The sequence below is a fragment of the Danio rerio genome, chromosome 2 (assembly GCF_052040795.2).
Source record: "Danio rerio strain M-AB ecotype USA chromosome 2, GRCz13ab, whole genome shotgun sequence".
In the NCBI taxonomy this organism is placed as follows: domain Eukaryota; kingdom Metazoa; phylum Chordata; class Actinopteri; order Cypriniformes; family Danionidae; genus Danio; species Danio rerio.
In genome coordinates, this window is record NC_141022.1 from 12,185,841 (window position 1) to 12,209,603 (window position 23,763).

At 35.2% G+C, this 23,763-nt stretch overlaps 1 protein-coding gene across 2 annotated transcripts; it reads right to left on the reverse strand.

Annotated features, from left to right (window-relative positions):
- Nucleotides 1–1,571: 1,571 nt before the first annotated feature.
- Nucleotides 1,572–23,190, reverse strand: sdr16c5a (short chain dehydrogenase/reductase family 16C, member 5a). Of its 2 annotated transcripts, none has more exons than XR_015477647.1 (7): nucleotides 22,854–23,117; nucleotides 22,362–22,701; nucleotides 16,885–17,016; nucleotides 16,669–16,768; nucleotides 16,086–16,230; nucleotides 5,509–9,162; nucleotides 1,572–5,190 (listed from the first exon to the last, which is right to left on the reverse strand). XR_015477647.1 is itself a non-coding variant. In NM_212878.2 (7 exon segments), coding segments are annotated over 6 exon segments (921 nt in total). In that variant the 5' UTR covers nucleotides 22,683–22,701; nucleotides 22,854–23,190; the 3' UTR covers nucleotides 1,572–1,676.
- Nucleotides 23,191–23,763: the final 573 nt, after the last annotated feature.

The window sequence follows — 23,763 nt, forward strand, 5'->3', positions numbered from 1 at the left end:
TGAAAGCTGCCCTCCCTATACTTAAAAATTTTATATAAGGCTATATGTAGATAATTTTTTATCTATTTTTAAGCTATTTCCTAATCCCCCACCCTCAAGCAGAGGCGAGTGATTCTTAGTTTGACTTTTCGGTGATTGTCTACTCTTTCCTGTTAGTAACGCCTAACCTACTTTCTGCTGAAGCTGAATACCACGATTTTAGGATACTGAATTTGATGTTGTGAATTTCTTAATCTTGAACATTTGAAACTATTTTTTGCAAACTAGATGAATTATGAATTCAGAACACTAAAGATCTGATGTTTGAAAATACGTTATAAAAATGTCAGTTTTCTTAAATTTCAGATATTCAATATTCATGAAAGTCAAATTCAAAACTTTATTTTATATATGGCATATAAAAATTCAGATTTATTAAATTACAATTCAATTGAACACTATTCAAATTTAGATTGTTTTGGCATATTATTGGCTCCATATTGGGTAAGCTACAAATTGTCTATAGTGTGTGAATAAGTGTGCATAGATTTTTCCCACTGATTAGTTGCAGTTGGAAGGGCAACCACTGCATAAAACATATGCTGGATAAGTTGACGGTCCATTCCGCTGTGGAAACTCCTGAATAATAAAGGGACTAAGCTGAAAAGAAAATGAATGAATTAATATTTCAAGATAAAATTTCATTCATTTAAAATAAAAAATACTGAATTATTGGGTGTAAAAAAGTCTAACATATCTTTTCCAAATAAATGATTAAAACGTTTCAACACAACCTAAACCTTCAAACATTAATGGAATGCAAGTTCCTGCACAAAAAAAAAAAACATTAAAAATAAATGAAAGGCAGCTATAACATCACAAAAAAAAAAAAAAACACTACAACACTAGATGGTGCCATCAGCATTTAAGTGTGATATCAGATCTATAAAAAAGGAGAGTTGATCATTGTGTGAGAATAAAAAGCAATTAGTCAAAGCACAGAACAGAACCATACCAGCCACATAATTACATTCTCATTAGATTAATCAGTATACTCTTCCTTTTGACAGGTTCAAATACAAATAATAACTAACAGGTCAACAACTGCTGGAACAAATGGATAAGTAATTACTTCACATATCATAATAAACACGATTATTCAGTCCACTATAGCACATCTGACATTGTCATTTCTGATATTGTCAAGCACTGCATTTGAAATGACACACAAATTAAGTCACAGCCATGTCTATGAACACTATGAAATCTAGCATTTCATTAACAATCTTATTTCATTACAAAAAAGCCTCTTTCACCAATATAAGGTCACACTTTATTTTGATGGTCCGTTTGTTGAATTTAAGTTACATTGCAACTAATTCTCATTAGATCATAAGTAGACTAGGTTGGGGAAATGGCTGGGGTTTGGGTTAGTGTTAGTTGACATGTACTTGCATAGTTTCTTATAGTCAGTCAAATGTGTGTTGAAGGAGCAGTATCAACAGATATTAAGCAGACAGTCTTCTAATACTCAAGTGGACCATCGAAATAAAATTATAAAATATAACACCAGTAAGTAAATCAGACTTGGACAGTTTTTAATATGATTTATTTTTAAGAGGCTCTGGAATGTGTGGCAGAGGTAGTTACAAAAAAAAAATCATGTGTGTTAAGACATTTAAGTATGAAAATTAGAATTAGTCTCTCTTCTTTTCCCTTCCTTTGAAAGCGTCCATGAAGTTGAAGGCCCCGAAGTACATACCCAGGATGACTGATTGTTTGTATGGGATGACACTGTGAAGAAGAAAATGTTCATTTGCATGAGGATCAGTGAACGTGTTATTAAAATATTACATTTTAAATACAATTTTAAATATTACATTATTAAAATCATATCCATGCATTATTCTACAAATAGCTCATTGGAACAAAAACTGTTTAACTCTCTTTTGTTTTTGTATCATTACACATCTCCTATTTACAAAGAGAGCATGCACTGATGTAATCATTTTAAATTGCAGCATAGCAGCCAGAAAAAGAGTGAAAGGACAATGTACAGGACTGAAAATAACGACCAAGCCTGAAAACGAGCTCATTCGCACCTAATTATACCCTAATGGACAGAGACTCAACACTACTGGCGTCATTCTAGAGGAATAGTAACACGTCTAATATGTGATTTAATTATTTAATTGATAGGATTAGACTCTGACACGTTTCTGTGAAAAGACACAGAGGACATTAAAATAATAAAGAGTGCGTTTTTCCTCTTTCAAATACTGCAGCCTTCATAATTACGACTGTACTGTCCAAAACACATTCAAGACTGAACACAGATTGGAATTAATTGGCCAATTTTATGCAATGAAGTCTGTCTCATGGCCCACACAAACAGGTGCTGCTTTATCTTGCGGGTTTGTCACTAATGGTATCAGTAATTGTCGCAGCTGCATAAGTAAGAGCTTCTTAAGGGTCCTTCGTGTTCAAACCGCAGCCGGGTTAAAGTTGTTATGAAACAGGCAGCAGTACAGATGAAACAGAAAGTTCTACAACCTGTGCCATGTGTTGTTGTATTAATACGAAACCGTGCGTTTCTCCTTAGGCGCTGTTTACACAAGTGCATTTTCTTCTTTAAAATGTACACGTTATATTACGATTATGCCTGGTGTCCACAATACAACCAATGAAAATGGAGCTTTTGATGCTTTTAAATACTGAAGACCGCATTTGGAAATGTCCCTGTGAAGATGCTTTTCAGGAATATTGAAAAGACTCAAATAGACCTACCTTTGTTTAATACATTTTAAAAGTAGCCTATTTTTTTGGCAGGGTATCTAATTTTGTGTTTTCTGTTGCAGACCATTTCCTTTGTTGTAGTTAAGTTGCGACATAATGGAAAATGCAAATAAAAAAAGAAAGTAATTTCCAAATTTACTTTAACTTGTATTTTACTGCAGACGATATGAACACAAAATATTTCATGTTCATTTCATGAATTTAATGTATAAAATTTGATAAACATTTTTCAAATGTGGTTGGAAAAAGTTTCTACTTCTAAAGTCTTCTCTTTCTTCACATTCTCTAGAAATAGCCATACATGTGCTTATAACCTCCCGGTTAGACTATTGTTACTCTCTATATTTTGGGCTGCCTAAGTCTCAGATCGCCTACAGCAACTAGATTTGAACAAAAAGCCCGAAATATGCACATCACTCCTATTTTGAGGTCTCTTTATTGGCTATCTGTGACACAAAGAATCGAATTAAAAACCCGTCTCTTTGTGTATAAAGCCCTACATGATCTGGGCCCCCATTAATTATCCCAACTGATTATTGTCTAACTCCGGTTTCCCCCACAGTCCAAAGACATGCGGTACAGGTGAATTGGGTAGGCTAAATTGTCCGTAGTGTATGAGTGTGTGTGTGTGTGTGTGTATGTGTGTGGATGTTTTCCAGAGGTGGGTTGCAGCTGAAAGGGCATCCGCTGCGTAAAAAAAAAATCTGCTGGATAAGTTGGCGGTTCATTCCACTGTGGCAACCCAGGATTAATAAAGGGACTAAGCCGACAAGAAAATGAATGAATGATTGTTGTCTAAACTCCACCCAGACACTTGCGTTCTGCTGATAAGTTTTTATTAAAAATCCCTAAGGCCCGCCTTAAAAGTGAACGTGCATTTGCCATAGCAGGTCCTCGACTCTGAAACGTGCTGCCGTTAAAAAAAGACTGCCACAGCCAATTTTTAAGTCTAAATTAAAGTTATTGTTCTTGTTTTTAATCCTGTCAATGTGGTCAACTGTGGTAATATATTTTAATTTCTTCAGTTTTTTTTTTTGTTACACCTTTTATGCTCTCTTAAATTTATGTGCCTGCTGTTATTTTTTATTATGCCGATACTGTTTGTTTGTATTTTCTTTGTAAAGCACTATGTGCGGCCCTGTGGCAGTTGGAAACGTGCTATATAAATTGAACTTGAACTCATGTTTTGTCAGATTAACTTCATTTCATTTGTAAATATACATCCTTTACTGTCATTCAGACCTGCAACACATTCCAAAAAAATGGGGACAACTTAGGGCTAGTAATCAGGTAAATCATTTAAATAATGATGTGATTTGAAACAGGTGATGTCAACAGGTGATTGTAGTTACTTTTTGGTACAAAAGCAGCATCCAAGAAAGGTCTAGTGCTTTAGGAGCAAAAATTGGCAAAAGATCGCCAGTTTGCCAACAAATAGATAAGAAAATTATTGAAATGTTTAAAGAGCCCATATTATGGGTTTTTGAAAATTCCCCTCCATGTAGTGTGTAACACAGCTCTAAGTGAAGTGAAGTATCCAGCTAAGGCTTAAATCTGTTAGTGTACAGTGTTTAAAACTGTTGATTCATCTATAAAAGAGTCGACTCATAGTGCTTCAAACGAGTCGCCTTGATACCGATTCATTAGGTGTTTCGCCATGACGTACGAACGAAACCAAGTTATTCACGTGCACGTGCAAACCCGGGAGATTTCAAACCTGAGGCCCCGCCCTCTGACGCAGAAACCCAAACACACACACACACACCCACAAACACACACACACACACACAAACATGCCGGTCGATTGAAGTCACACTGCAGATGGATATATTGAGTCTCTACCCAAAGATGAAACCTCAGCATTATAACCAAGCAGTTGGAAACTACTGGAAACTTCATGCTACAAAGAATACTTCATCAGCGTTTGTTAAAGGAAGGATCAGTAAAGAGTAACTTACTGATGGACGTCAGGATGGATTTTTCTTTCTCCATTTCTCAAGTGTAAGTACTTGCGATTAAAGTTGCCTCGTTGACTCTAGCTTGCAAATGTATTTAGTTGTGATTTGTTACTTGTAACCGCGTGTACTGTATCAGGTTAACTGGCTATATTCTCTTATCGCGTGCAAAGTCACGTTAAAAACGCGACACGTGCTGCTTTGTTAACGGAGCTCCGTGGACGAGGAGTAGTGTGTGTGTCTGTGTGTGCGTGTGCGCGCGTTGTCGTCCGGAGCAGGGTTAAGTGTGTGTGTGTGCAATATGTGTGTGTGTGTCTGTGAAAAGAGCAGAGTGAGAAGCTAGGAGATCTCCTCAACTGTTTTTGGAGTTTTTGCTCAATAAAATAGTTAGTCGTCTGAATTTTCAAGTCCATAGTCTGTATTTACATTGACCCACTGGCAGCTAAAATCCACGCCTACACTATCGAGCGTGTATGAACTGTGATTACTTTTATATTGCTGATTAGCTGTTTGGCATTTCACTCTCTGACTGAAGGCAGTCGACCAATCGCAACAGACTGTCATTGGTCCAATCAGCGCAGATTAGCTTCGCGCTAAGGAGGGGTTTGGGAACAAATGAATCACTGGACGATTCATACAGGAGTCGCTGGGATAACTAGGTAAAAATAAATGAAGATTATAAGACCACGAAAGTGTTTTTTGACCTTGCATGCATATTAAACTGTTGTTGGAGAACCTTACAACCAAGATATGACCCTATTTCATGTATAATATGGGCTCTTTAAAAATAATGTTTCTCAAAGAAAGATATTTGGATATTTTATCTTCAAAAGTGCATAACATAATTAAAAAGATTCAAGGAATCTGGAGGAATTTTAGTGCATAAAGGATAGGCACAAACCCAAGCTGAACTAGCCTGATCTCAGATCCTTCAGGTGGTACAGCATCAAAAATCATCATTCATCTATAAGCAATATTACCACATGGGCTCAGGACTGCATTGGCAAACCACTACTTGGTTACTTTGGTTACCAGTGTCCAGAAGCATCACTGACTTCTTCAGGCTCGGAGGCATCTGGGAGGGACATCACACAGTAGAAACATGTGGCCAGATGAATCAGTATTTTTAGGTATTTTTTGGGAGAAATCAACGCTGTGTGCTCCGAAAAGACAAAACAAAAAGGATCTTCCAGACAGTTACGAGCAACAAATTCAAAAACCAGGGTCTGTCATGGTATCTGCTCGTGTCAGTGTCCTTGGCAAAGGTAACTTACATTTCTGTGTTAGCACCATTAATGCTGACAAGTACATAGAGGTTTAGGACCACTATATGCTGCCTTTAAGATGACTTCTTTTCCAGGGACTTGCATGCATATTTTAACAAGACAATGCAAAACCACATTCTGCACACATTACATAGTCCTGGCTTCAGATTAGGAGTATACAGGTAATTGACTGGCCTGTCAGCAGTCAATTTTTGCATTTTTGTCTGTCTACACTGAAACACAAGATCAGGGTTTCCACACTAAAACAGGATACCACTCTTTGGAATTCTTAAAACAATCCATTCTCGTGGTTGGAAGGGGCCAAAGTACTGTGGGCACAAAGTACAGCCATAACAAAACGTAGGTGTTTCAAAACTGAAATGCTTTAATTAGGATGGAGGAAATCAAGAACTGCAGGCTGGCAGAAATCAAATGAAATCTAAAGTGTGTTTATCTAAATATCAACCAAGTAAGCGATACTAAAAAGAAAAATTCCTCAAAAAGAGATTTACACACAGCGCTTCACTCCAAGCACCACTCTTATGCGTTTACCCTCAGGTAAAGCAATGTTTCACACTGTAATTTAGTAAATTAGTTCATCATAGTGAATAAGCAGAGATTGCCTAAAGCTGACTTTCTACTTTCTGTCAAATAAGAAGTAAAAGACTGCAAATCTGATGCAACCCACCCAACAAGATGGAATGCATTATAATCGTAATTATGAGCGTGATTTTTTTCTTAATAATGTTAATTATTTGCTATGATTAGCTCTAGAAAACATCCTGCACAAAAAAAACTGTCTGATAATATTTTTTTTCTTCTGGAGAAAGTCTTATTTTATTTTGGCTAGAATAAAAGCAGTTTTAATTTTTTTTTAAAAGCCGTTTTAAGGTCAAAATTAATAGCCCCTTTAAGCTATATTTTATTTTAATAGTCTACAGAACAAACCAAAGTTATACAATAACTTGCCTAACTACCCTAACCTGCCTAGTTAACCATATTAACCTAGTTAAGCCTTTAAATGTCACTTTAAACTGTATAGAAGTGTCTTGAAAAATATCTAGTCAAATATTATTTACTGTCATCATGGCAAAGATAAAATAAATCAGTTATTAGAAATGAGTTATTAAAACTATTATGATTAGAAATGTGTTTTAAAAAAAAATCTTCTCTCCGTTAAACAGAAAATGGGGAAAAAATAAACAAATATATATTTCGGTCTATATTATTAGGCTATGAGGCAAGTTGTTTTAAGACTTTTTTTAAACCTAATTATCTAATTTATTAAATCGCTAAGCTTGGGTTAAGAATGACCCAGAAATTGTAAAATAAATTTAAAACATAATTAAATTAAATAAGTTGGTAAAGAACACATAGCTAAGAATATCATTAGCTATAAGCAAAGGTAAAGTCAGTCCGAGAACACAATGAATCAGTGTTCCTGTTATTCATTCAGTGTTATAATGTCCCTGGGCAGATGAGTAAATCCACACACCTGTCCTGTCCTCTAAGATCAGCGCACCAGAAACAGTGTCATTATGTGTCACTGCTTAAAGCTGAACTCTCAGACCTTTAGTTACCCTTCAGACACTTCTCAGACTCAACACCCTCCCCCTCTTTCACAATGCAGCAGATTTCTTTTGACATCAATATACTATAGTGAACTTGTACACTGACTTACTCTACTAACTTACATGTTTAACTTCCAAAATAACTGTGCCGTAGGGCTTCACAATATATTACTAAAAAAAAGCAGAGCGGACATGCTGCATTTCTGAACAAAAATAAAACATTAGTAACAATTTCTGTATGGTTGAAAGCAAAACGAGAGCAAAGAAGAAACTGTACTCAGCTTTTGGGTTAATTGATTGTTCTTGGTCAATGTTTTAGGTGGATGTAACTAGTGGAGCAAAGTAGCAGTGATATTGACGTTTTTAGCTTGTTTACATTGTTAAAATGTGTTTTATGCAACAATTAAACATTGCTAATGAATTGTGAGGCTGTTTTCTTCTCCATGACATAATATGATCTGTTATTTTATCATTTTCTAAAATATCGTATTGCATTTTAAACATCGCATTACTTAGCATACTATTTATTTTCTACAATATGGCACAGCCCTACTTTGCTGCATGTACTAGTGGATCTGGGGATAACCTTGAGTATACAAACCAATTAATTTGTAGGTCTCCGCCTCTTCATAAACATAAGAGAAACCCAGTATATAGAGATGTCAGCAATATATGCTATTTATTTTCTGTCGGTCTTAGTACAAAATGTAACTTCAAGGGGTAAAACTTTAACCCTCCTTTTAACACTGTTCACCCTTCAGGTCAAAAATGACCCGCCTTTTAAAATAAACTTCTAAAATAAAGCAGCTAAATTTAATTTCAATCCTCAAATCGATTTTGCATGAAGAAACCATTTACACATTGTGTAAACAAGGCTGCAGAATGTTTTCTCCACTATTATGGAATCTCAAGAAAAAAAAAAGGAAAAATTGTACATTATATTAGATTTATTTCATAATTTAAAAAATATTAGAAACAACAATTAACCTTTGCGATTTTTACTCAATTGCTTTTGAATTTCAATCATGATTAGTCTAGTCTCGAGTGACATAAGCTCTTAGAAATCATAAAAAATTCTATATCCATAAAACATTTCTTATTAATATCAATGTTGAAAACGAATGTGCTGCTTAATATTTTCAGAAAACCATGCTACTTTTAAAAAGCATTTATTATAACAGAAAACCTAATAGAAATGCTTTTTTGGAGCACTACAAGCTTGGACTATGAACATTAAACATTTCTATCATGATTGCAGTTGCTTAAAAAGGCTTTGTAACTCGTTTTGAAGACATAAGGAAGTATGAAAGACATGAATAACAACAAAACATTTAAATATGACATTTCTACAGAATAATATTTGTAGTATAGATATAAAACTAGTATAGAAAAAAATTACTGGTAAAAAATGCATCAAATACTAAGAGACATTTATTTATTCCAAGTTTGATATACTTTGAGTGTACTCACCCTTTTAAAGCCATTAAGAAGTATAAGGACCTTGGCAGTAAAACGAAAACTTGGTCGGTCAGAATGGCACTGACAATCCTCTTAGCAACATAGTCAGGCTCCAACATCGGCATCAGTAGAGGCCACCTGCACATAGAGTAAAACATGCTTTGATTCACAGGACATTTTTTATTAAAAATAACCCAAAATTACTGTATGATTGGGTTACACAACTTAGTAGTTTTACTGGGTTGGTTTAAACCTGGTAATTTAATATGCATTTCAGTCAGTCGAAATTGGATCAATTAGATGAGGAAGACACATTCCTGTTTACCCCTGGTGTTTTAACCTATCTCTTTAATCAACTTTTGAAAGAAAGACTCTATGGATTACAGAAAATGTTATGTAGAACAGCAGCTTTAATTTCGGTCAAATCTATAAAACTGCATGTGGGGGTTTGTGTCGGAACCAGGACTTCCTTTTTTCACCATTAAACTAAACCTTTAGTTGGCAACGTTTCAATTCCACCATCCTATAATGTTTAATAAGTTGAGTAGGGAGAGAAGAAGTGTTCTTTTGTGGCTATTTGAACTTACCCAAGCCATTTACACTATGAAAGCAATACATGTGTTTTGACAGCACCTGGGGGACTGTTTACAACTGATATTAAGATGCATTTTTAGTGATCAAATCACAAGTGAACAACACTAAACAAGTGTGGACAGACAAAAATTTTTTAGCTTGTCCACTTTCAACCGCTAGCAATGACATTCCGATGAGGAATTCATAAAGCATTCATGGCAATCCCTCACGCAGATATAACTGATAATCCGGTATCACTTTACAATAAGGTTCATTAGTTAATGCATTTACTAACATGAACTAATCATGAACAACACATGTACAGCATTTATTAATTATAATTGAACATTTACTAATGCATTATTAACATCCAAGTCCATGACTGTTAATATTAGTTAATGCACCATGAGTTAACATGAACTAACAATGAACTACTGTTGTTTCATTAACTTACGTTAACTAGCATGAACAAATACAGTAGTAAATGTATTGCTCATTGTTTGTTCATGTTAGTAAATGCATTAATTAACATTAACTAATGAACCTTATTGTAAAGTGTGACCGATAATCCTAATATAGTAAAATACATGACAATCTATGTAAATAATAATACAAAATTAAATGTATTTAGATAATGTTTATGGCGACACAGGGGCGCAGTAGGTATTGCTGTCGCCTCACAGCAAAAAGGTCGCTGGTTTATGCCTCGGCTGGGTCAGTAGGCATTTCACGTGGGTTTCCTCCAGTTGATCCCGTTTCCTCCTCAGTCTAAAGACATGCGATACAGGTGAATTGAGTAGACTAAATTGTCCGTAGTGTATGAGTGTGAATGAGTGTGTTTGGATGTTTCCCAGAGATGGGTTGCAGCTGGAAGGGCATCCGCTGCGTAGAACATGTGCTGGATGAGTTGGTGGTTCATTCGGCTGTGGCGACACCAGATTATTAAAGGGACTAAGCCGAAAAGAAAATTAATCAATGAGATAATGTTTACGCAACCCTTGGCTAAAGTTATGTGAGAGCATGTGATTGGCCATGAACACAAAAGAAGTAAAGGCTGAAACAATAAATTTTTTACCCTAACCTAAGCATAATTTATACACAAACTAATAGAATAATAATACACAAAAAACACTAAAAATGTATAATAAAAACTAATGCCTTGTAGAATTCTTTCAATTCATATTGCAAAATAATCAAGTATAGATATTTGTTAAACAAATTTCCATGACTTTTCCAAAATGTAGGTAGGTTTATTTCATTTTACTGTACATTGTAAAACCCAAAAAGTTAAGGTAACTCAAACCATTTAAGGAAACCGATTGCAACAAACTATTTAAGTAAAAAAAAAAAAACAATCCTAATGAGTGCTGTAAACTTAATCCATTTGAGTAAACAAAGCAATTTTAGCACAGTAAAACCCGATAAATAAAGAGAACTCAAACCAACTGAGTACTGTTGAACCCAATAAGTTTAGGCAACTCAAACCATTTGAGGAAACCGATTGCAACAAACTTGCTCCATTTAAGTTAAAGTAATGAGGTACAGTATTTAATTAACTCATTACCTTCAACACTCAGTTCAAAACTCTTTTCAAATGAGTAAAATTAACTTTCAGTAAATGTTTATTTCAGTTGATAAAGTTGACTGTTGGGTTTTACAGTGTAGGTTTTTTTTTTTTTTCTAAAACATTTCCAGGCCTGAAAAATAGCAAGTCAAAATTCCATGACTTGAGAGTTTTCATGACCATATAAACCCTGCATATCCATAGACACTTCGTCATTTGAGGTCATTTTTCAAAGTGGACAAAAGTGAGATTCAAATACCAGGTGTGATTGAGATTGTGCCTCTCTTGTCTATTTAATACGACCGACCAAAACAAATCTGTATAACAAAAGTTAAACGGGCCCTTAAGGGTAAAAGTCCAGGGAAATGTTTAGGTATGGGCCTTTTCTGATCTTTCAAACTAATATTGAGAAAGAAGCTCTGACTAGTAACATAATAATATGAGGAGTGGGTGAAAGTTTCATTTACACTTGTATATACCACACCTCTTGCGATCAGATGAACAACAAAAAAGCATTTTAATGCAAAGTATAAACATGGCCAAAGGACACAAGGTACAAATGCAATGCTTTCCAACAGCACCTGAAGACAGAAAAGTGGAATGCTGGGAACATTTTAAAACTATTCAGATGACATCTGAAGGTTCCATTAATACACAAAGTTTACACAGCCCCTAGTGACATTACTAAGCATGCATGGACAGCAAAGGTCCATGCTGAAGGCTATGAATGGCATAGTAATACCAAATAGCTGCTCTCCTAAACAAGCTGCAACAAACAGTTTACAGCAGAGATGTCCAAATTTGGTCGTAAAGGGCTACTGTCCTGCAGGGTTTAGCTCCAACTTGCCTCAGCAGACCTGTCTGGACATTTCTAAAATGCCTCATTAGTAGGCCCACACGGAATCTGCGCGCGCAGGATTCCGCAGATTTTCCGCAGATTTCTGCAGATTTTTAGCCCATTATAATAAATTCTGTTTGTTTACTTGAGTAAATGTGTAAATCGGAATTTATTCAGTTTTTATTCAGTAATTTATTACTTTTTATTTAATATATTAAAGTGTAACAGGGTTCGAAAGAGCGACCATTTTGGTCGCATATGCGCCCGAAAATTAATCTATGCAACCTCATAATATATTTGGGCGCATTAGTGCGACTGCAGATAATGGTTGTAGTGCGACCTGTTTTGATTTTTTGTAAAAACGTGCTGAATCGCTCTTCCCTGCCGCTATATTGGTTCATATTAGCTGTCATTCACTCAAGGTATTCCGCTGTCAGATGACAGGGAAGGAGCTTTTATGACCACGGGAAATGCAAATGGCTGAAGAGTGAAAACTTGAAGCGCACAGCTTTGCAAACCCCACCTAAAGTTGAGGCGCAGATGAAAGCGATCATGACACGTCACGTGGTGAATAATGATCCGCCAGCTGAGATCAATCGAGTACGCGCTTCTTGGAGAAGGTGCTCGAATCTCCATGCGTTGCATTCACTGCGTTAAGCGCAAATGTCTGGTAAAAGTCAAATCTACTACTGTTCATATCATCGCCAAAGAAGCTTGCCTTTACTAAGTTTACACTGACACTGCGGCTCATAACAATGACCAGTATTGCGCCGATGGTTAGCGCAAGAATCCTACTCTGTCTGCTCATAAATTGGGTCGGCTGACTCGCCAGCTTTTCCACTAACACAGAAAAATGAAGATCATCTCAGACTGAACCTTTAAATTGACACAAACTGAAACCAAAACTTTTAAAGAGTGATAGAAGTGAGACTTTACTTACTTTCTTTTGTCTATTCTTTTTTGAGGTGTATGTTATTTTTATATTTATTTACTGATGACTGCTTTGCAGCTTTCATCATTGAATTGAATGATTTATTATAATCTTTTGTTTGTTTTGTTGCAGAAATATTATTTATTAAATTGACATGCATATAAAAACAGCAGTACAAAATAAATATTTCTTTCTGCAATGCTTCATTTTTGTTTGATGCAAACTATACAATTATTTTTCATAAAGTAACAGACTTTTTATAGCAGAAAACCTACATTCATGCACATTCAAGGCAGCATCATAATGAGAAATGTAATTCATTGTTACTATTATTGTCATTTTTATTATCATTAATATTCTATGGCCTAATTATTAGACATTCATTTTGGAATTATTGCACACAAATATCAATGTCTTCGCAGCATTAGTTAGATAGTTGTTTCTGGTTTTTGTCAGTCCTGTTAATGTTGTTTTAAAATACAATAAATCCATTAAAAAACTATTTGCAGCGGTGCTCATTTATTTTTGGTGGGTGCTCCTAAATTTTTTCTGGTGCTCCTAAAATTTTTTTGGTGCTCCTAAATATTTGAAGTTGGGAGCACCGGTGCTACCAAGTAAAAAAGTTAATTTCGAGCCCTATGATACTCCGCTGGATACTCCTAAAATAATTCCGCAGAAATCCGCAGATTTTTACCAAAATTCTCCGCAGAAATAGCAAAAAACGTCCGCAGATTCCGTCTGGCCCTGCTCATTAAGGCCTTGATTATCCGTTTCAGGTGTGCTTAATTATGTTAAGAGGCACAAAGACTCTGATCAAGTTAAAACAAGTTTTTAGTGTCCTCAATGCTTTGTCAAGCCGCATGAAGCACAGTCTGTGTCTTTATTTTGATAGTATACATTTGCAAAACTGTGTGCAAAACCATTCCTACAGAGAGTGTGATTACATCCAACTGGAAAACCATAAAGACTCGAGAAAAAAATGTTCTCCTGACAATCCTGTTTAACGGAGAGAAGATTTTTCCACACATTTCTAAACATAATAGTTTTAATGACTCATTTTAATAACTCTAATAACTTATTTCTAATAACTGATTCAATTTATCTTTGTCATGATGACAGTAAACTATATTTTACTAGATATATTTTAAGACACTTCTATGCAGCTTAGTGGCATTTAAAGGCTTAACTAGGTAAATTAGGTTAACTAGGCAGGATAGGGTGATCAGGCAAGTTATTGTATAATGATGGTTTCTTCAGTAGACTATCAAAAAATATATATAGTGTAAAGGAGATAATGATTTTCCCAGATTTCCTTGACTAGACAGGCTGCATAGCAGTAGCTGAAAGGCATTTGTCTATTACTTGCAGCTTACTTTCAGTTACTTTTCGGCTTCTTCTTTTTGATGTTGCTTCACAACTTGACTCTTTATTGGGGCAGTAGCAGCTGGATGACAGAGAGAAGACTTTAGATATGATGTATTACCATGTCACACGTACCTTCAAGCTGCAAATTTTGCATATTGGATGAACTAAAAAAAAAAACTGGAAAAAAAGTACACTACACTGGCTGTGGTTCCTCTGGTTGTCAACATCATGTAATGCCGCTATTTTTTTGAAAGTGCTTTTTTATTTTGTTTGAACATACATTTTTGGTGTTTGGTTTATTCTTGGTTTTGTTCTTCAATATGAAAGTCAATATCATAAAGCTGTGGAAAATAGAATGGCAGTAAGCCAGAAGAATGAAAATGGGTTGGACACACTATTTTAATCACTTCATGTATTGTTTGATGATAGATTATCGTTTTATAATGGATTTAGTTTGATAGAATTTTTATCCAAATTTTTATCCTAATTTTGATGTGTTTTTTGTTGGTAAATCTCCCTTTTATAGTTTTTCTAAGTTGCTTTTTGCTTTGGTGAATTTCTCACAACAATTAGTAAAAACGTGTCCAATGCTCAAAATGGATAGCTCATTCCTCAAAAGCAAGTATTCATTTCAATGAAAATGTCACTGTCATCAAGATGAAAGCCCTGACACCATTGTTTATCAACAAGATAGTTAAATGGCTTTGTCACATTTTCATTATGACTGTACATCTTTTCCAATGCAAAAAAAAGTCTTTGGTTTTTTTAAATCTTTTAAAAAAGATTTTGGTGACACTTTCTGAAAATGCTCAAGAGAGCACTATATACTATCTGCATAGCTGTTTGTAAACTACAGTGAAGTTAAACATCACTGCATTTAGTGAGATATCCGAGTACAAGACATTAAATATGTATGTTTCACATTTTTACTGCATTTGCTCGTTGCAAGTCTAATTTATTCACAGCATTGTGCAAAAGAATAAATACACCCTTATTTACAACAAACATAAACTTCCTTTGGGTAGAGCTGTGCACAGCTGTAAACAATATTGGAACTGAACCTACAACATACACAGTCTGTAAATCATTCATAAAATCGTTCGATTTAGAAGACATTTTGAGGAAAAATGTATTTTTTTTATTACAAAATTTGCTTAACAGATTTTGACAACTTTTTCAACATTTTTGTAGGTAATAACTCAAGTAATGAAATAAGGACTATTAGTTTTATATGGAATGGCTATTCAGCATTAGGACTGCAATATTAATCCGGGGTCGCCACAGCGGAATGAACCACCAACTTTTCCAGCACTTTTTTACGCAGCGGATGCCCTTCCAGCTGCACCGGAGCACCCAGAGGAAACCCACACGAACACAGGGAAAACATGCAAACTCCACACAGAAACGCCAACTGACCCAACTGAGGCTCGAACCAGCGACCTAGCTACCTTTTTGCTATGAGGCGACAGCTCTACCTAATGCGCCACTGCGTCGCCTCAGCAGAGAGTTGTATGAAAGCAACTGATGAATGTCCAAAAGCACTTACAATTTGTTGGAAGGAATGAGAAACTGCTACTACGGTGTGCACAAATGACTTTTTGTTTGAGAAATGCATCAACTGTTGTGCAAATGTAAAGTGTTGTGAAAAATACACCAAAGCCACTGAGAAAAACTGTAATAAGAGAACCAAACAAAAGTGATTGGAGTGAAGCGAGTTCGAAAAAAGCGGTTATTACAAAATTGCAGTTATCACGACAGCCCTACAGAATAAAAAATGTGTGCCATCTTACTTTGTCCCACATCCATCAAACAGTCCTGTGTTGATCAAGAATGGGCAGACAATTGTGGTCTTGATTCCATCCTTCCCTGCTGATAACAGCTCAAGGGCCACTGACTCGGCAAAACCCACAGCAGCAAACTTGCTTGCGCAATAATCTGTGTTGAGAAAGATAGGAGACATCTGTACAGGCAGTAGTGGCAACCAGTTTCAGGCATTTCAAACAGCTGCTCACTGAAATCTCCTTGTAATAGGACCTGTGTCACAAACTATGATAACAATGCACACCTGAGGAACTCACAATAATCACTGTAACATCTCAGATATCCACTTCCTGTTAGAGAGTGTACACTTAACACACGCCTGAGGGTGTATAACTTTTACATACATTCAAAGGATAATGCTTAAATTGTACACACTTTAGACTGTGATCTATAAAGATCAACGAACATGTTTGACAGATCTACAAATACATTTTTTTTCATGTCGACAAACATGAAGAAAAAAAAAACATCTGTTTTGCCAAGTATTTTGTGTCATAGACTTAAAGCCTGAGAGGAATTTGTTGTGTAAGAGATTAGAGGAGGTTACATTACCTGCCAATCCATTGACACCTATCAAGCCAGCAGAGCTTGCAACACTGACCAGATGTCCATGGTTTTTGTCCATCATGGCGGGAAGAAATGCTTTGTATGTCTGGAAAAGAAACATGACCACAAATGGACACTTATGCAGAATAAAGGGCTTCAAAATGAGAGATATCACTGGTCAAATATGATAGTAGGAAATGATATTTAGCCGTCCAATCCTACCCAAAAATGGGACATTGCATTCACTCTCAGTGTCTTCTCAATGAGGGCATCAGGGGTGTCCATAAACTTCTTACCGCTAACAATGCCAGCATTGTTTATTAATATGGTGACATCACCAATTTCACTTTTTACCTAAAAGCAAACAAACAATATTAGTTAGGCCTGTCAGAATAATCAATTTATCGACTTATCGCACAACACATGGACAAGACCTCAATCATTTTTGGTGATACAATAAAGATAGCTCATAATACATAAAAAACAATTCTAGCAATATCTAGCTGATATTTGTGCAACATCTCTATCGTAGGTGTTAGTATTCATTCTTCCATGGGCAGGAGCCACAACAATATTCATCCTTCCACGGCTACATTACAGCTTCTCATTCATTCAGTCATTTTTTTGTTCTGAATAACAGGTTATAATCACACCAAAACGTACTAAAAGGTAAGTGAATTATAACAGCGCAAACTTTCTATAACCGTAGTAGTGTTGTGCGTTATTTTTTTAACTCTTTAGGGTAACATGCTGACTGACAGGTGCGTGGGGCCAGCAAACATGACGTAACATAGCTTTCATTTAAGATGAACACAGTTTCCATAATTATACTTTATAGATAAAGGTATGACTTTATTTTGCTGGAGTTGATGGTCGTTTTACTTCATCAATGCCGTTCTGTAGGTCTATTGGAGACCATTCTAATAAATGTTGGAGACATACTTGTTACATAAATGCACTAAATCGCACTTCAGCAGTGTTTTTTTGAGAGCGCACAAGAAAATCTGCACTTGAGCAGTGTGAGGGGGCGGTGCAAGAAATCAGCGCCAAAGCAAAGAGATTGGCATGCTCGTATAACATAAATACGATCTCGAAATTTGCCATTGAAATAATGCCATAGGTAGTTTGTAGATTTTAGTTAAAGGTCTGCCGCCACAGCTGGAAAAAAATCCTAGAGGAAACTGACTATAGTATGCAATAAAAATAACTTTACAATATTTTCATGTGGCTGACAACCGAAAATAGATCTAGTACCAAATATAAAAGTTTTTTTTACCTTGAATATATATATATATATATATATATATATATATATATATATATATATATTTTTTTTTTTTTTTTTTTACATTTCTTATTATTAACTGAGGATAATAAGATAAGGATAATTAATTTAGGAATAATTTTCAGATGGAGATTCCAGTTATTAAATTGTTTAAATTATTATAATTAAATTAAATATTCTTAAAAATATGGAAGAGCGTACTTGCATCGTGGCGATATTATATTGTCATTCTAGCATTATATAATGAGTGGCATAAAATTTTGTGTAAAATTTTAATCTTAAAGTGACAATAATATTGTTTATCTCAATATATTTTGGTGCAATATATCATACAACAAAAAATAAGTGTCATGACAGGTCTAAATAAGAGTAAAACAAAAGAGAGATAAAGACATGAGATTTTTTACTAGTTACAAGGGACCAAGGTCCCATTTACACTAATACTTTTTAGTATGAAAATGATCCACGTCCACACAGGCATTTTACCTAGCGTTTCTGAACAGCTCCCTGTCCACACTGCACTGCTGAAAACGCACATCACGTGACAACACACACTCTGGCATGCACTGCAGCGTATGCGCACGTCTGAGCCCCAGGCAGTCAGCGGGTGCTTTGAGCACAGAACCCCAGGTGAGAACTGTGTATGTCGGGCGGTTCATCGAGAATTTAGCCATGGATCTAATCTCATTATATTTGTTAAAAGTGATAATTAAATCATCTTGTTGTCTATATCTGCCAACATATTCCCTGACTTTGGTCTTTTGAATCTATTAATTTTTCTCAGGTAACGTGTTTTGACTGAGCGCAAAGATAAGTTGATATATTAATTTATGTAACCACATACACTGATTCTGCACATTTGTCTGATAGCTTGCCTTAATTTCCTATATTGTATAAACTTATTGTATATCACACTTTTACAATGGTCATTATTGATTATTAAATGTGCAAAAGAGAAAGGGTGTGTATCGTATTTTTCACTGAAAATGAAAGGAGGCATTTATGTTATAGACTTCCTTTTTTGCGTTTTAAAACTAAAACAAATTAGTGTTAACAGGACCTTATTATGCTACTTTTTACAAGATGTAAATTAATTCTCTGATGTCCCTGGAGTGCGTATGTGAAGTTTCAGCTCAAACTACAACACAAATAATTATTTACAACTTAATGAAATTGTACCTTTTGGGCTTTGATCCAAATTGTGCCATTTTAGTGAACATTTTTTTAAATTCAAATGAGATTGTGCTCTATTCAAAAGGGGGTGGAGCTACAAACGTCTATTTGTCACAATAGTGACAGTCTCTTTGCCTATGGAGACTACAGCCTTCATTTCTGCATCCTAAAATTCGACAACTATAATGCCTATAAGTTGCTGACATTGTCTTTGGCTGGTATGGTGTGAAAACTCTAATGGCGAATGACTTCTTCTCACTCAAGGGTGTTTATGCTACTGAGGAAGAGATTGTCACTAATCAGCAGGGCCTTCAACCACTGATCACATGTAAAAAAAGGGAAAATGTCCATCAAAATGTTTCTGCAGAATGTTTTTATCAAGTGTAATTATAAAAAAAATACAATAAATTAGTTCATTTGTACCATTAGAAGCTGGATTTACACTGCTGCAACAAAACTTTGTTTCAACCCCTTATAAAAGATAAGCAAACTCACTTAGGTCCACATTTGAGTTTGAAACTGCAGTAAACTAATAAAGCATTGTTTCAAAACAACTTACTCTTCTATAACCCTTCATAAACAATGTCATCAAATCATAAACAATAGCATTATATGCTTTCTATTGTATGTGACTTTAAATCAAAATTAGTATAGCATTTACCATTTAAAAATGACTGCAGTATACAGTATGTGTAACTGTGTCACAGAGTGCATGTTTACATTACAGCACAGAATGATTTTAATTGTTTTTCTTTTGCACAGATAGTAGTTAAATCGAAATACAAACACTTGTGTATGTGTTCAACAACATCTGTTTGTTTTTTTATATATAGAAATTTCTGTATAGGATAACTAGCAAACTGCAATCCTATCTAATTTTAGGTTGTGTTCTTGACCTAAATTTAACCTTCTTATGAGGAATAGCAAATGTGGAAAGTAGCCTGTAGGTACATTATGTTTTGGTGAGGTTTACACGAGAAAAAATGTGTATCAACGATATTACTTGATGTACTATTAATGTGGTCTTATATTTGGAGGTCAAACTGGTCTCTAAAATGTAAAAATGACTGACGTTTAAATAAAAAAAAAAGCATTTGCTGTGTAAATCAGTTCTAAATATTATTTTCAGAATATCATAAGCGCTATTGTATTCTGCAATTTGAGCGCTATTAACAATGATAGGTAGCATAATTCATTTTCTTTTGCAGCTTTTATATTGACTTTCTATCTGCACAGGGATTTAGCCTTGCTGCTGGGTGAGATTCTCTGTGGTCATTATTATTATAAAATAAAACCCTGTAGGGTGATACCGGATCCCCTGATTTATGCAAAATTCCTCATAACTTGGTCACGGTTTAATTTGCAATGATGCCCAGCTGACTTTATAATCTCACTAATGCTGTTGCCAATTATGGAATTAATCAAATAAATGACATTAAAGTTAGATTCAAGCTGATATAAGAAGAAAGTAATATGTGAAACTAATTGTTCAAGGAGGCATGACAACTGAAAAATAAACGTGACTGGCATAAATAATAGACTAATATATAGTTAGCTTAGGGCAAAACAATATATTTTTTTAGCATTGATATCGCAATGTTTGCATCACCATCACAGGATCTGCTATGTCGAATCGAGATTATAGTTGACCAGGAGCCATAGTAGAAAACACTCTTGATTTGTTGAGTGATTGCAAAGGTTATTGATAAACTTAATGAACTGTTTGTCGTTTACATGTTTTTAAGGATTTTAAGACATTTTAAGACAAGCAAAATAATTAGGCACAAGAATTATACTGTTTTTAACTTTAAAAAAATAATGAATTGTTATTACATATACACTACCTGACAAATGTCTTGTCGCCTATAAGTTTTAAGAACAACAAATAATAGCTTGACTTCTAGTTGATCATTTGGTATCAGAAGTGGCTTATATGAAAGACAAAGACCTCCAGATTACGCTTATTTTACCAAAATAAAATATGATAATGCCTTGATTTTAATTATTTAATTAGAACAGTAAGGTCTGACTTTGTTTAGACAAAAGTCTTGCCACTTAATAGAAATAATGTATAGTATATAGAAAATAAAGTCACAGTGCAGTGGAAAAACCATTAATATGGTGTATGACTCTCATGAGCTTGGACGACTGCATTCATATATCTCTGCAATGACTCAAATAACTTATTAATAAAGTCATCTCAAATGGCAAAGAAAGTGTTCTTGCAGGACTCCCATCAAGATTCTTTGGATGCATCTTCAAAACCTCCTTCATCTTACCCCAGACAAGCTCAATAAGGTTCATATCTGTGACTGGTTTGGCCAATCCTGGAGCACCTTGACCTTCTTTGCTTTCAGGAACTTTGATGTGGAGGCTGAAGTATTATTTCTTGTTTTTAAATGTAAGTGCTTACATTTTTATTAGCGAGCCTTTGTTATAGATCAGATGCGAGCCGTCAAATGAGAGGTTTGGGGGATGTGGTCGATTTGATGTACAAGCCTGTGGCTCCATCTGGTAGTCTCTTCTGTGCATGCCCAGGCTCCAATTTCAGCAGTGTTTTGCGACAGTTTGTGCCCATTATGAGGCGTTTTGCCTCAAAGGGTTCAATGGAAAAATGTTGCGTTGTCCTTATTTTTTTTTACAGTCATTGATTCTGATGGTATGATAACCTTGGATAAAAATATCACGGTGTCACGATATTGTGATCACTGCTCCAAAATATATTTTTTTAAATGTCTGGTTAAAAAACAGCAACTTTTTTGTTAAGAAACATTTTAAACATTTTGGATCAGTAGCCTTTGATTTGCAGGTTCCTTTTCTGCTGTGGATACTATTGCCTTAAAACTAAATAAAATTGTTATGAAAAACATGTAAAATAATAAAATAAAAACTTTGGTGGTTTTAAAACCCTGACTTTTCTAAAATGCCTAGTTTATTTCTTCTTTTAAACATAAAAGTTTGAAACTTATAACCACTGACTTCCATTGTAGTAAAAACAAATACTATGGAAGTCAATGGTTACCAGTTTTCAGCATTCTTTAAAATATCTTCTTTTGTATTTAACAGAGGAAAGACACTCTTGAAGGTAGGAAGCAAACAAAAGGGTAAGTAAATAACAGAGTATTTTCCATTTTTGGTGAACGACCCCTTAAAGCTAGTACTAAAAAGCATGCATGGTTTTGAATGAAATACTCTTCATTCCAGCAAAACAACTCACAGCGGCGGTTTGAACTCGGCTTACCTGATCTGCCACTCGATACACTGCTTCTCTATCACTGCAGTCACACTGGTAATAATGTACCCTTGATGCCCCTTTTTCTTTAACCTGTTCTGCAGTTTCTTTCAAGCCGTGCACATTAATGTCCCACAGCACCAGTGAGACGTCCAGTGAGGCAAACTCAAGGGCCATCAGTCTGCCAATCCCACTGCCTGACCCGGTGATGAGCACAATCTCTCCAGACACATCTTTCTTCCTCAGGGGGATGAAGAACTTTAGGAATGCTTCCAGGTTGTAGTAGACTGTCAAAAATATCAGTCTAAGAGTCTCCAAGAGAATGTTCATTTTGAGGTGTGCAGGTAACCTTATCAACAACATGACACACAGAACAGTGAGTTAAGACAAGCTAATACAAACACTTAAGAAACTAGTGAAATGTAGTCAGAAACAAAACAGCTTTTTTCAACGTTAAAACTTATACAGATAAAAGTAAACTGTAATGCTAACAGGGCTTACCTTTCTGTAGGAGATAAGTTACAAAGGACCCGAATGGTGAGTCGTTCCCGTGAAGGTCGCGGTTGGTAAATAAATATTTGTTCTTCACATTAACATGAGAAAAATACAACGAGAACGCGCGCGCGCGCACTTTGTGAATGACGTTACTTCTCCCTTCTCCGCTTCTCGTTACTAGAGGGACGGCAAGCTACTTCGCCAGTCAGTAGTGCAGGTTAACTGGAGTTTACTTGATTCTGTGTTTTAGATCTACGGGAAAGGACGGACGGACTGACAGGGCTGGGAAAGGCTGAGAAGCACTGCTGTCACGTGGCTCGGCGCAATCCACGCATTGGCTTGTGGGAGTTAAAGTATTTACTAAAGTATTTATGGCGTTTTGTCGTGACTTGTTTGAGCTGTTCGACTACACAGCAGTCTCATAGACATAATCTTATTTTAAACTGTGGGATACAACGTATAATTTGCACCTTTTTTGATTTAAAAGACATTCTTTAAGCGGCACACACGTTTCAAGAAGTTTCAAGAAGTTTGTGTAAGTAGTCTCGATTTGCCTGCTGTGGTAACATCTGGTGGTATGAATAAACTTTTTCGTCTGTTTATTTCGTCTACTTAACCACAGAATGCGTCATAATTAATCTTACTTGTTAATATATACAAAACATTTGAAAGTCGACAGCTCACAGCCACTGAGTTAGGACCATAATGCATTTCATACCGAAGACAAAATTGATTAATTAAAAATAAAGCTAAACTATGCAATGTAAAAAAATAAATAAGAAAAACTTTAGTAAAAATTGTTAATTTCATTATTTATTTTAGCTGTTTTTATTTTTTATTTTTACGAGATAACTTATTGAATCCGTTTTGAGCAAGGCTGTAACAAAAAAAAAAAATGTGGAAAAAAGTAAGCGCT